This window comes from Taudactylus pleione, unplaced genomic scaffold (assembly GCF_031769625.1).
Source record: "Taudactylus pleione unplaced genomic scaffold, aTauple2 ptg000289l, whole genome shotgun sequence".
NCBI classification, from domain to species: Eukaryota; Metazoa; Chordata; class Amphibia; order Anura; family Myobatrachidae; genus Taudactylus; species Taudactylus pleione.
The window spans coordinates 5,368,832-5,384,014 of record NW_028284691.1 but is presented as its reverse complement, the minus strand read 5'-3'; the positions used below and the strand labels follow the sequence as shown (position 1 = coordinate 5,384,014).

The following is a 15,183-nucleotide window of genomic DNA, read 5'->3' as shown; positions in this document are numbered from 1 at the left end:
AATAAACAGTGATTTAGAATGATACCAAACATGATATGTCTACTAGCTCATGTACCTTAAATATCGTATACATTACATTTCACAACATAAGTATTCGCTAATAAAACCTCATAAGCTTAATGCGGAGGAACCTTTTTAGAAGTTATTTTATGTGTAAGTGTGAGAATATTGCGTAAAGTCGCTAGTATGCGTGGTGCGTATATGTGTTTTGTGCTTTGATAACCAGCGCAACTGTGTGCTGTGCGTCTTGTATATTTTATATGTTTTATTTAATGTGTGTAATGGTTATGGTAGGACTTTCAACAATATGCGGTAGCAACGCAGACGCACGTCGCTAATAATCGCATATAGCATTGCACACAATGGTTTCATGCTGATGATGCAAGATGGTGTCGTCAGGAGCAACACAAAATGGCGTCGCCAGATATTAATTTAAGATTTGGTCTCAGCAAATCATCCGGCTTCGACAGTCCACCCTTTGATAGCAACCAAAACACTATCACACTCTGGCCCTCATTCAGAGGCGGTCGCAAGAAGCGATCGCTCTCTCTAAATGAGGGCGGGCGCTTCTTTTTTTTCTGTGCAGCCTCATGGTCGCTAGATAAGCTGTGGGTTACCACCCACAGCTTAGTGACCGACCAGGGTGATGGTCGCAATGGTCAAGACCATCGCGACCATCGGGGCTTGCGACGAGACCCTATGGTTGGGTCTCGGCAACCGCAAGCCCCAGGGAGCTTCCTGCTCTGATCAAGCAGGAAACTCCCCACTGACATCACTGCTGATGTCAGTGCGACCGCCCACAACGCTTGCGACTGACTCTGAATGAGGTCCTCTGATCTTAACCTTTTGTAGTCATGCATAATTATGTATTATTCAAGGTTATGAATGGTGCGACACAAGTAGGTCACTGAACCATTAATAATGCATTTCAAGAGGGTAGAACAATCCTTATACGCCATCTGCGGATCTATAGGGATCATTGGTGGGATGTGGGATCTCATCAAACCTATAAAGGAAGTTTGGGGACTTGAGACTACATTATCTAGGATGTTTGAAAATAACTTTAACAATACATTTATGCATGACCACATGGTTCCATATTCCATCATATGATGGTACACTCTAATTCAGGGTTGTAATGCAGTTCTTCCTTGACCTTGGTATCCATACTATCATTGCTTACCACCATCATGATTTCATTCTCCCTGTTAGCTTTAGCAGTATATTTTCCACACTTCATCACAGTAGGAACACATCTGACACATACTGTAAGCCAATTACTAAGATGACAACCAATATGAGGATCAGGAGCTTACCTACACTAGCAACCATTTCCTGGACCCACTCTCCTAGACCGGAGAACCATTTTACAGGGTTCAACCATGAGAACCACTCTTCTACCTTTTCCTCTACCTCAGTCAATGAGGCATTATGGTTCTTTCGAAATTCCCATTTCAACTGCAGAATCTCATCCATCTTCCGGTCTATCACCTCTTTGGATCACTAGTATTATTTGTGATGGAAGTGCAACACTTCACACCAATTTGGGTGGCCAGAGTCACACAGTATCCACCAGTAACAGCTGTTAAATAATTTAACACTAGTCTATGTTGCACAAGTTCTTTCTTATAGGCCTGTAGCTCCTTACCAGTGTACCTGAACATGTCATCATACAACTGATATTATCTATTAATTTAGCAAGGTCTTGGATGTATCTAAAATTGAAAGTACCCCGAGCAATCCTGGTGGAATCTAATGCTACCAAAATTTGGAAGCCAGTTGTTTCACTAATCAACTGTGTGGCTGTATGTACATCACCAGGTATCATGTTTCTTTTGTCTCTGTGTTCATACTGTGTATGAAGATATGGTGATGGTGTGTTTTTATGAATACCAAGCATTTCACCATGTGTAAGGGTCATAACCTCTGGGAGTACCCTTCCCAGATAACATAAACCTTCAGAACTCAGAGAGAGCCACTTATACGCTTTCCTTCCACATATAAAATACACATCGTCTGAGAGTACATAAGGTTTAGAATGCATCATTATCATCAGGCACAATTCTCTGACAAATAATCCTACCCCAGAATTACCTGAAAAGGTCCGTCTGTCGGAGGGATGTGGGATGGCTCAGTCGGTATTGTCTTCCCGTTATTCTTCCTCAAGCAGGTCAGGCAGGACATTGCCCTTTTCTCAGCTTGAGAAGAAAAGCCTGGTGCACACCAATATGCTCTGACCAACTTGCACATACCTTGTTTACCTAGTTGAGTCAGACCATTCGCTGCCTCAGCCAGGCTTGGGTAGTATGCCTTGGGAGCCACCGGCTTACCTTGTCCATCTCTCCAGAGTCCAGAGGACTCTTGCCCACATCTCTTTGATCTCCAGACTGCCTTTTCTGAATGGAACACAAATTTTGCATCTCAATTAATTTCTGCGTATCAATTGCCTGAAAAACCATCATTTGATTAACTGGTATGTTAACTCTTAACCCTGCTGCCCATTTGGCAGTTTCGTCTGCTCTGTTATTACCCAGTGATACTGGGTCTTCTTCACATGTATGGGCTTTACATTTGATGACAGCTACTGCCTTTGGTAGTTGGATTGCTGTCAAGAGTCTTTTTATGTGGTGTGAGTGTGCAACTGGTGTGCCTGCTGCTGTCATAAAATTTTGAAGACACCAAAGAGCACCAAAATCATGGACTACCCCGAAGGCATACCTAGAGTCAGTGTAGATATCAGCTGACAACCTTCTGGCAGTTCACACGCTCTCCTTAATGCCACCAGTTCAGCCACCTGTGCTGAATGAAGTGGACCAAGTGGTTCAGCTTCTACAATATCATAATCATTTACAACGGCATAACCTGTGCATAATTCTCCTGTGTCAGTTTGTCTATGACAACTCCCATCCGTGTAAAATGTGACATTTACATTTTCTAATGGTGTATCACGTATGTCAGGTCTTGCAGTAAAGGTCTGATTTAAATATTACATACATTCATGTGCATCAGTATACCTGCAAACCTCACCTTCCACCAGCGACTCACCTCTCTCCACCTTTTGTGCATCCTGAGGCACATACGGTAAATACGTTGCTGGGTTTAACGTACTGCACCGTTTAATGGTGATATTTGCAGGTGCTAATAGAGCTAGTTCCCACTTCGTGAACCTAGCTGAGGAAATATGTCTGGTTTGGGCAGAATTCAGCAAAGCAGATACAGCATGGGGTGCATAAACAATCATATCATGGCCTAATACTACATCCTCACTCTTACTGACCAAAAAAGCAGTTGCTGCTACACTTCTTAAACATGTTGGGAGTGATATTGCCACAGTGTCAAATTGTGCACTGTAGTATGCTACAGGTCTACTAGCATCACCATGTTTTTGTGTGAGGACACCTGCCGCACAGCCATCAGCCTCCGTACAATATAAATCAAAAGGTTTTTCGTAATCAAGTATTCCCAATGCAGGTGCTCTTGTCAGACTGTTCTTAAGGATAAGGAAAGCCTGCTCTGTTTCCTCAGTGTTTGTGACACGGTCGGGTTTTGAAGATGACACCAATTCCTGCAAAGTTCAAAATAGAAAAACCTGGGATCCACGTCCTGCAGTATCCACACATGCCCAAGAAGGTACGGATTTGCTGTTGATTCTGCGGCAGTGTCATGGTCTGTATGGTCTGTGGGCCTGATTCAGAGCCGCTTGTAAGTGGCCGCTCGTTCGCACATCTGCGCATGCGTATGGGTTTTAGTAAGCATGCGCGAACCAGTCAGTGCGGTCGAAAATCATGTGCTCGCAAAATAGCGAATGCCTGCTAATTTCAGTGACAGAATGAGGCGTTTGTGGGTGGTAACAGGGGAAGGTGCTTGAAAACTGGGAGTGGAGATCCGAACGCAATCGTGCCAAACGTTCAAAACGGGCGTTTTAAGGGTGTGCATAATTAACAAAGCAGCGTCATTGACCACGTCACTTGGTTGTCTTTTAGCCTGATCTGCTCGCATGTTTGCAGTAGGAATATGCTACCACAGGCACTGCGAGCAGTTCATACGCCTTTCAATGTACTCGATTAATCAAATAAATAGCGGAGATGACGTATGATGTGAGCGGCCAGGGGGCGTTTTTTCCAAAATAGTGAGCGCATGTTTTGTTTGCTTGTTCAGACATAGAGGCGTCAACAGACCGCAAAGAGCGAGCGCTTAATTTAAATAGCCAGACCCTTTTTCTGAACAAGCGGCCGCAAATAGCGTCCGGCTCTGAATCAGGCCCTGTATTCTGTCAGTTGTCAAATGTCATAGGTCCTGAGTTAGACAGTGTCCCAAGTATTTAACCTTAGTCTGGCATGGCTGTAATTTGTCCTTAGCAACCTTGTGTCCTGTCTGTGAGAGATGAAGCAACAGTAGTTTAGTATCATTTAAACATGATATAAATGAATCAGAACACAACAATAAATTGTCTACATATTGGATTAGAACAGATCCATTGCCTGGTTGAAAAGATTGCAAACAGTCATGTAAGGCTTGAGACAAAATACGGGGGCTATCTATGAAACCCTGGGGCAATCGTGTCCATGTATATTGTACCCCCCTGTAGGTGAATGCAAAGAGATACTGACAATCAGGGTGAAGAGGAACAGAGAAGAAAGCAGAACATAGGTCAATGACAGTAAAATGGGTTGCAGATGGTGGAATCTGCATGAGGATGACAGCTGGACTGGGTACTACAGGGAATTGGCTCTCGACTACTTTATTTACACCCCTAAGGTCCTATACTAACCTATAACCCCTCCCCCCAGCCTTCTCCACTGGAAAGATGGGACTGTTGGCTACACTTGCTGTATGGATTAAAATCCCCTGTTGAAGCAATCTCTCAATTATAGAATACACCCCTAGCTCCACCTCTGGCTTTAAAGGGTACTGTGGGATTTTAGGAGCCTGTCTTCCACCTTTTAAGATAACCATTACAGGAGCTACATTTGCCATTAATCCAGTGTCCTGTCCAACTTTAGTCCAAAGGGAACTCGGTATTTGAGATAACATCTCTTTTACCTGAGATGGACTTTGCTCTAAAATGGTAGAGTGAAGCATTAACCTTTGTGTAGTGTCCAATATATCCCTTACTTCGTGCTCAACTTTCTCTGGGATATCTAGGAATATACCATCAGGGGTACAGTAAATGACACATCCCATTTTACATAACAAATCCCTTCCCAGCAGGATAGTAGGAGCCGCCGCTGCCAGGAGAAAAGAATGCTTGGTATGCAGTAGCCCAATAGTAACCTCTGCAGATTTGGTTAAAGGATAATGCTGCACTTTACCTGTTACTCCCATTGCTGGTACTGTCTTGTTGGTCACCTGTAAATTTGATGGAGAATTTAACACTGATCTGGTTGCCCCTGTGTCTACAAGAAAAGTATGTTTAGTACCAGCTATATTAACTGTCATTGTAGGTTCTTCCCTAGTACTCTCAGTTAACCTGACTGGCTGTAGACTACAGGTATGACCTACCCCCTAGCGCTGACTGTCACTCTCTAACAGAGCATTCACTGCCACAATGTGGGCATGGGATTGCTGGAAGTTTCCTGAATTATGGGGTTGTCCCCTCTTCTTTACTTTACAGAACCTACTTACGTGTCCTAATTGGTTACAATTAAAACACCTCCGTGATTGAAATGTGTTTTGTGGCTGTGTGGTTTGGGGTGCGTGAAGAGTTTGCGGCTGTGTATGGTATGGGTTTTGTGGCATAGTATGTTGATATGTGTTTTGTTGCTGAATGTACATTCCCTCTGGAGCTTGATTGCTCACTGCCATTAGCTTCTCATTTTGTGTTTCTCTCTTCCTGAGAATGTTTTTATCGTGTTCTATAGCTGACTCCCTAAGAGCATCTACCGTAATTCCTCTCCAGTTAGGCTGAGAGGTTTGAACCCTGGTCTTCAGACTATCTCTGAGACCATCCATAAGTACCGTGACTACTACTTCCCTATGGTGTGTGTTATCTTTTATGTTCTCTATACCAGTATACTGAGTGATTGTCTGCAGTGCTAAGGTGAAATAATCTGCTGCAAACTCACTGTCCTTTTGTCTGATAGTGAAGATTTTACTCCAGTTCACTACAACTGGAATAAATACGGCCAATTGTGTGACTATGCGTGTAATGTTTTCTTGATTATCCTCGTCAGTTAAAGGGTCATCTCCATCCAATACACATGCCGTGATAAACTTTTTCACATCGGAATTGGAGGGGAGACATGCCCGTAATACCACTCGCCAATCTTTATTCGTTGGCTCGTGGGCATTACCCAAATTCTTAACAAACTTTTGACACTTACCTAATTCTTTTCTAGGATCGGGGAAATCTGACATTATGGAATGTAACTCTGCCCTCGTCCATGGACAATGCATAGTTACTTCCCTCGTGGGAACCACACCATCTCCGTTCGGATTCACAATAGGGAACAGTTATTGTCCGGACAGTATGGACACCTACCACTTTGCTATTGTTGTTAGAGTTAACTATGGGAACTTTGGCCTTGGTACTTGGGGGGTTCAATCTGCTACTGCTACGTACTGCACTGTTCTCACCAATCTCCACGGCCTTTACAGCAGGTGGGATCACTTCTGCTGCTACACTTGGTGAGGTCACTTCCCTTTCCTTTATCAGTGCTGTCTCTAACAGATTAATTGCATGTGAAACAGCTGACACTACAACAGGTTCATCATCTACATACACATTTTCCTTATGATTACTCAGGACAGGGTAGAAATTACTTGTTACATTTTTATAAATGTTATTATCAGCTGTACCATCACCGCCCACTGCATAGGGGGGTGGTGGTGGTGCGCATGTGCTATTCCCTTTAATATTGGAAGCGCTACCTTGCGGTATGTGCGCATTCCCATGAGGCGTGCACACGACACTGTTCTGTATCGCGTATGCGCTCCCTTGCGTAGCGAGCGCAATGCTGTTTTGCATCGCGATCGCGCCACTCAGCCACTAGTTTCCCTCATGCTGCCACAATTTTAAACAGTCATTATACTTTACATGTGTCTTCAGGGATTTGACTACACTTATCCTATCTTTTAAATTATTTAGCACCTCCAAATCAAAACTGCCGATTTTAGGGAAATGCTTCACACATACCTCGGTCATCTTAACCCATACATCACAGTACGCAGTTGCATACGCACCATACTTAGTATACATTATATGCCTTGCTGACCCTGTCGGTTCTTCCATGAGCAGCCTATCGTCGACCATGACTAGCAGTTGTCCAGCACCCATCTGGGAAAACGCCGAAACTCGCTAAGAAAATGTCGACCAGTACACAATTTCACAAGCTACGTGTACGCACTCCTTCCCTTTATGCCTAATGACCCGCTAGCCATTTCGGTCAGCTTGCACAACGAGGGGCAAAATACCTGCCTATTGCAATCTACCCTGCTTGCAGCAAATTCAACCAAGCTTCACCGCTCGCTTGTACACGATTTCAATGAGCTACACGTACGCACTCCTTCCCTTTTCAAGTTACTTTCCCCTGGTAGCATGTAATTGTTCCAATAACGCTTACCATTTCCAGTGATTTGACTCCACACGCCCCCCGTCACAATCACGGTCTACCCAACCATGCGGTCTAATCGCAATGCCCAGAGAACCTAACTGATTAATAGGTTTTGCGATCCCTCTGAGGGGCCAATCAACAGCTAACCTCCGTATTCCCAATGCACGGGAAACTTACGGTTAGCTACTGAATACCACAATGTAGTTTTCTTGCCCTGTCGGGCACCTACCGAGTTTCACTAGGCCTAACAGACCTAGTGACCTATTTACATCATATGCATACATTCATTTTCATATACCTTTTGTTTTCTGCGCAGAAAAACATTTACTTAAATTTGGCAGTTGCAATTTAAAGGGGTTAACCAGTTAACCACGCTATGCATATAACAAGACTATTTATCAAAATGACTGTTTAAACCCATGGCAGTATTACCGGATACACATGTACGTTATTGTGCGACTAGTCACATACACAATAATGCGACTGATACACAAAAGCGCGAAAATAAAATATTACACTATTGTGCAATTAGTCGCTTACACAATAATGCGACTAACACACAAAGCGCGAACAGACAATATAAGAAACAAACCGTTCTCTCTTGTCCCAGGTTCCTAATCGGTGCCCCTTAAAATCACACAATAAAGGACATCGATTCCACAACACTGAATGGTAGCAGGGTTTTGAACACAGTGCGTTCTTACCTGCATATGGTGCCTTCCACCCTTTGTTGCGGAATCGAGATCCGTTCGTTATCATGCGAATTCCGGTGGCATGATATCAGCTGCGAGCCCCCATCTATCGATACCCCTTAATCTATATACCCTAAATGTCGCTGTTCAGCGATACAATTTGCATAAGAAATAATTGCTTTCCAGACTTATATTGTGGTTCCAAAGCACAAAAGTTCTTATTGCAATAAAAGAAAGTTACACACTTTGATCTAGCACAAGTAGCGCAAAAGACAATTAAATACAAAAGGTACAAGCCGATACATACGCGTGCGCACTGGTCCCAGTAAACAGTCATCTCTCCACAAGCCTGTGGTCATCCAAAAAGAATGGCTGTATACTTAACCAGTAAGCAGGCTATATACCTTACAGAACAAAGAAACTAGTTAACAGGTTTCCATTGGGTCTTGCTCCTGGACATTCTGGTACGATGCAGGTCATTGGACAGTTCATATAGCATCACTAGGAGTATGTCCCAGTTCCCCTGATGTTGCTTTGTGTGGTTTTCCTGCCGAAGAACTGGTTTAAACTAGTAAAAGACACTACATACAGTTTTACATTCTAACCACTAATTTCATATAGTTCATATCTTGCGAACGCATGATGCGATTTTCTTGCAGATAGAACCGGAAATCTGCAAATAAACAGTGATTTAGAATGATACCAAACCTGATATGTCTGCTAGCTCATGTACCTTAAATATCGTATACATTACATTTCAGAACATAAGTATTCGCTAATAAAACCTCTAATATTAAGTTTAATGCGGAGGAACCTTTTTATAAGTTATTGTATGTATAAGCATGAGAATATTGCTTAAAGTCGCTAGTATGCATGGTGCGTCTATGTGTTTTGTGCTTTGATAACCAGAGCAACTGTGCGCTGTGTGTCTTGTATATTTTATATGTTTTATTTAATGTGCGTATGGGTTATGGTAGGACTTCCAACAATATGCAGTAGCAACACAGACGCACAACGTAAATAATCGCATATAGCATCACACAAATGGTTTCATGGTGAGGACGCAAGATGGCGTCATCAGGGGCGACACAAAATGGCGTCACCGGATATTAATTTAAGATTTGGTCTCAGCCAATCATCCGGCTTCGACAGCATCAAGGGTAAGCAAACCTGATGCCGCTCTCTGAAATCAGCAACTAGAGCTGAGGCACCACTGTCTTTGGTGCACAAAGCTGTATGAGTTCCTATCAGACATTAATCATTTAGTGGATTCAAGTATTTCACTAATATGACACTAATAGACCATTTTAAAAGGGCGACTAGAGTACTTTCTAAGAGCAAAAAGTCAAAGTGATCCACAAAATTGCTGACTACAAGAATTTAGTAGAAACTTAAATGGGTTACAAACTAGAGACTTTGAGATCTGACAATGGAGGTGAGTACCAAAACAAAAGTTTTTCGGACTTCATTAGGAAATTTGGGATCAAGCATCAGCTAACCATGTCATATACGCCAGGACAAAATGGTACGCCAGGACAAAATGGTATGAGTAGGAAAATCGCACTATAGTGGCAATAACCCAAGCAATGCTGAACAATGCTGGCCTTGAAATTTAATTTTGGGCTGAAGTAGTTCAAACCAGTTTATTTTAAGAACAATGCACTCACTGTTGCAGTGAAAGGGAAAATACAGATTGAAGCGTGGACTTGTAAGAACCCTGACATAAGTCACTTAAGAGTATTTGGTTTAAAAATGTATGTATATATTCTAAAAGAAAGAAGACACAATTTGGATTACAAATCATATTTTTCTTGGATATTGTCTTGAGAACAAGGGATATGGGGCTTCATTCAGAGGCGGCTGTACGGTCTACGAGCCGGCTCCTTCGTGCGCATGCGTGAGACCTGCTACGACTGACAGCGCTGGTCGTAGTGGGTCTCTTTCCAAAGGGGGCGAGCTGTCGATGTTGATTGACAGCTCGCCCCATTTGGAAGGCGGGCCGGGGGGGTGGCAGCCCAAACGGAGGCGTTCCCATGGGAGGCCACACTGACATCACTAGTGATGTCAGTGGAGAGCTTCCGGCTCTGACAGAGCCAGAAGCTCCTGGGGCTTACGACAAGTGAGACCCTACCCTAGGGTCTCGTCGTAAGCCCCGATGGTCGCAATGGTCTATGACCATCGCGACCATCACCCTAGCGGTCGTTAGAGCTGTGGGTGTAAACCCACAGCCTAACGACCGAAACAGAGGCGGCCGGTCAGGATGCAAGCGGCCGCCCAGTTTCTGAGTGACCGCTTGCATCCTCCGACCGCCTCTGAATGAGGGTCATAGACTTTGAGACATTGCTAAAAAAACATATTAAATCCCAAGATATGTTTCATGAGTCAAACTGTGTAGTGCCTGAGAAATGTGTAATGCTTGAACTAACTGTGAACATCAATACTTCTAACCAAGAGACTTTAAACCTTGAAAGTCTACAGCAAACAAGGATTTCAACAAGACTTAATAAAGGAAAAGCCTCCAAAGAGGTATAGTGAACAATTTGCCAATATTATTCACAGAGCCGCAACTTTTAGAAGAAGCAAAATTAAGTAATGAGTGGTCCGAATGGACATCTGCTGTAGATAAAGAAATGGCATCTTTCGATCAAAATGGGACTTGTGAATAGAACGACCACCGGAAAACAGTTAAAAACAAATGGTTTTTCTGTAGAAAGCTAAATACCGACAGATCAATTGACCATTACAAGGTTTCCCTTTGTTGCAAACGGATTTACTCAAAGATCTGGAATTGACTATGGTCAAGTATTCTCCCCTGTCACAAGGTTTGATGATTGCTATATCTGCACTATATGAAATGCTATTATATCACCTAGATATTTATTCTGCATTTCTTAATGGTGTACTAGTTGAAGAAATGTTATGATCCGCGGCAGCAGATCAACTTGGTGGCAGGTCCCAGCTGTATTAGGCAACTGGGATGCTGCATCATGCCTTTATTCCACTTCCGGCTGTTGCAGGCAGCTGGAACTCTATCTTTGTCTGTGTGCAGCTCATTGCTGCATTCCTGTCTGTCAGTTTCTGTGCAGAGCTCAGCTGCATATTATCCTAGAATTGGGGAGGCTTTCTGCAAGGATTGCGTTGATTGGTTCCAGCTTCTGATAAATTACAGCAAGCCCTACACTTCCTGCTGGTTATATTGTCTGACTTCCAGAGTATGTGTTTGTCCCTGTTCTCAGAAGCCTGAGTTTTAGCTGGTCTCACTTTGTTCTGCAGTTCCTGCATTCAGTTCCTGAAACTGTTGTCCTAATTCAGACGTTGTTCTGGTTTATCCTGCTGTTGTTTCATCTGCTCACGTCCTTGCTGTTGGTACCACCCAGAGCAGCGACTTCTGCAGCAGCGGCCTACCTTTCCGCAGCCCGCGGCATTTCCACACCACAGCCTAGTCTAAGCTGTGTCAGTCAGTGCTCAGTCGCTTCAAGCCAGCAGTATTTTCTACCTTGCTGCTTCCAGCCTGTGTTATAAGCTGCTCCTGTGTTCGTCTGTCAGCCATACCTCTGTCGGAGCCTTGTCGCATCTCGGTCCTCAAGGCCGTACCGCGTTGTCCTTGCCGCACCTTGGCCCTCAAGGCTGAACTGGGTTATTCTTGTCACACCTCAGCCCTCAAGGCTGCACCTTGAACCTAAGTCTGCTACTTCAGTCAGTGTCCCTGCCACATTATAATGCATTCCTGTAGGACCAGTTGCTGCAGCCTGTGGTTAAAGCTGCATCAGCGTCCGTCTGCCAGTTATATCTCAGCTGTGGCATAGCAGCTTCATTGTCTTCAGTCCAGTCATTCTGCAGCTTGCAGGCTGGTCACTCCAGACTAACAATCAAGCCACTCCTCAGCCGCACTGGATTTCTTTTCTGTCCTGTATTAGCCTGAAACGCATCAGATACCTTGTCTGTCTTGTCATAGTCTAAAAACCCTGCAGAACCACAGTCCAGGTCACTCCTGCTGTGCAGCCTGAACCTGCTGTCTACCTGCTAAATGCCTGGTGGCCCAGCTGCACCATAGTCCCTATATGCCCCAGAGATCATTACCATCTGCGGCTGCTTGTGTACCTTGTCCGTTACTCCTGTGCAAGTAACCATCCACTTGCAGCCTCACTCCAGCTAGTTCTAGTAGTGGAAGGACTGCCCCTTTTCAGATTCATCTAGTTTCTAGTCAGCAGTCCTGCAGTCTCTTGTTGGTTGTGTAAGCCACTACTGCTGGAGGCCTAAATCCAGGCAGCCACCTAAGTAACGGTGAGTATCAATCACTAAGGGAACGGGTGGCTGTTAGAGGTGGAAGATCCTCTCATTGGCTCTAGAGGTCTTACACAACCATGGGAGATCCGTAACAAGAAATCATTATGGAGCCACCAGAGCACTATGATTATTGTTTGTTTCCAGAAGGAAAAGTATGCCTACATAAGAAATAATTATACAGCTTAAAACAGTAAGGTAGATATTGGTACTTCAAATTAGATACTCTGTTGTTAGAAATGGACTTTGAAAGATCAGAAACAGTTTATTGTCTATACCACAAAATGATAGAAGAAAACTAATCCTTATCGTTGTGTACGTGGATGACTTGCTACTAGCTGGTGTAGAAAGTCACATTGAAAATGTAAAGAGACTTTTAGGAGGAAAATATTAATTGAAAGACCTAGGAACTGCAAATCACCTGCCGGGTATAAGGATCTAAAATCTGTAACTATCAGAATAGATCAGCATAACTATATTTTTCAAACTGTACTACTGAAATATGGTATGACAGATGCAAAATCAGTGTATATTCCTGTTGACAAAACTAACTAGAAACATATTGCCAACTACAGGATCTGAAAAAATTAAAATGAGCTATCTCCTACCAAAATGCAATTGGGAGTCTGATGTATGCAAGTGTTGGAAGTCGGCCGGACATCACACATGTAGTGAGTCGCGTCAGCCAGTTATTACATCAGCTATTACATCAAAATAATGTGAGAACATATATATATATATACTAAATCACAACCTTCAAACAAAGGTGGACGTTTAAAGTAATAGTGGCTGTGATGGCAAAGATTTTACAAAGGTTGTTTAGATTTATATAGATTACTATATTTCTTAGCCTGTCCTTATCAATCTTATATTCATTTATTTATTTTACTGTTTGAATTTATTTTTTTAATTCAGTGTGATATTGTGATGCAATAAATGTACAAAAATTTTTAGAGTCTTGAGGGGATCAGAATATACCCCTTGGTTTAGAAGCTGCTTTGTATGAGAAACTAGTTATTGACTATCCATAGGCTTTCATCTTTGTAATTGTGTGGTTTGCGCCAAAAATTAATATTTATTTTATATTATTTGTGCTGGCACAGTGACTGTGTATAGGGGGCACACTTCACGCTGATGTATGCTGCGCTATACTCTGCTGTTTAAGTGGCTGTGTCCAGACTTACAAGTGGCTGTGCTGGTAAAGTAACTGTATAGGGAGCACACTGCATGCTGATGTATGCTGTGCTATACTCTGCTGATTAAAGTGGCTGTGTCGAGACTCACAAGTGGCTGTGTGTACAAAAAAAAAGTTTAAAAAAGTAAAAAGAAAATCAACTTAAAAGTTTAAAAAGTAAAAAAAACAACTTATTTTTTGGTGCTGTACCCCACTGTGTATACAGGCACCGTAACTCCTTGGGCAATAGCCCTCTTTGTGTATAAGCACTGTGACTCCTTGGGCAATAGCCATCTGTATTTATAAGTACCGTAACTCCTTGGCCAATAGCCCTTGGCAGTAGACCTTTGTGTGTATAAGCACCGTGACTCCTTGGGCAGTAGCCCCCTGTGTATATAAGCACTGTGACTCCTTGGCATACTTGCCGACAATCAGCTCCAGCCTTCCGGGAGGGAGCTGATTGTCGGCTAACAGCGGGGGGGCGGGGGCGGTCATTGCGGGCGGAGCCGGGGGCGGGGCCAGCCAGTTGGTGGTACATTCGGGGTGGAGCCGGGGGCGGAGCCGCACGATCGCGTCATCCTGGCTCCGCCCCTCTTCACAATGCCGTTATTTTCGGCAGTGTAAAGCAGGGGGCGGGGCCGCGATGACGCGATTCAGCGCGAATCGTGTCACCGGCTCCCCCGCTGCGGGGGTTTCTAATCTTTTCAGGGGGGAGGACGGGAGGATCGGAGGCTTCCGGGAGGCTTGCCTGCCTTTCCGGGGGGCCGGGAGCGGCACCTGAAAATCGGGAGGCTCCCGGCCAAATCAGGAGGGTAGGCAAGCCTGCTCCTTGGGCAATAGCCCTCTGTGTGTATAAGCACTGTGACTCCTTGGGCAAAAGCCATCTGTGTGATAAGCACCGTGACTCCTTGGGCAATAGCCCTCTGTGTGTATAAGCACCGTGACTCATTGGTCAATAGCCCTCTGTGTGTATAAGCACCGTGACTCCTTGGGCAGTAGGCCTCTGTGTGTATAAGCACTGTGACTCCTTGGGCAATAGCCCTCTGTGTGTATAAGCACCGTGACTCCTTGGGCAGTAGGCCTCTGTGTGTATAAGCACTGTGACTCCTTGGGCAATAGCCCTCTGTGTGTATAAGCACCGTGACTCCTTGGGCAGCAGCCCTCTGTGTGTATAAGCACTGTGACTCCTTTGGCAATAGCCCTCTGTGTGTATAAGCACCGTGACTCCTTGGGCAGCAGCCCTCTGTGTGTATAAGCACTGTGACTCCTTGGGCAATAGCCCTCTGTGTGTATAAGCACCATGACTCCTTGGGCAATAGCCCTCTGTGTGTATAAGCACTATGACTTCTTGGAAAATAGTCATCAATGTGTATAAGTACCGTGACTCCTTGGGCAGCAGCCCTCTGTGTGTATAAGCACCGTGACTCCTTGGGCAATAGCCCTGTGTGTGTATAAGCACCGTAACTCCTTGGGCAATAGC

At 44.1% G+C, this 15,183-nt stretch overlaps 1 protein-coding gene and 1 pseudogene across 1 annotated transcript in view; one reads left to right on the top strand and one right to left on the bottom strand.

Annotated features, from left to right (window-relative positions):
- LOC148511946 (inter-alpha-trypsin inhibitor heavy chain H3-like) overlaps positions 1–15,183 on the top strand; it is a 342,978-nt gene that overhangs the window by 148,107 nt on the left and 179,688 nt on the right. Inside the window, exon 7 of the mRNA XM_088482498.1 lies at positions 1,703–1,736. Within this exon, the coding sequence (XP_088338624.1) occupies positions 1,703–1,736 (34 nt within the window). The remainder of the gene's footprint in view (positions 1–1,702; positions 1,737–15,183) is intronic.
- Positions 5,506–6,967, bottom strand: LOC148511947 (uncharacterized; annotated as a pseudogene).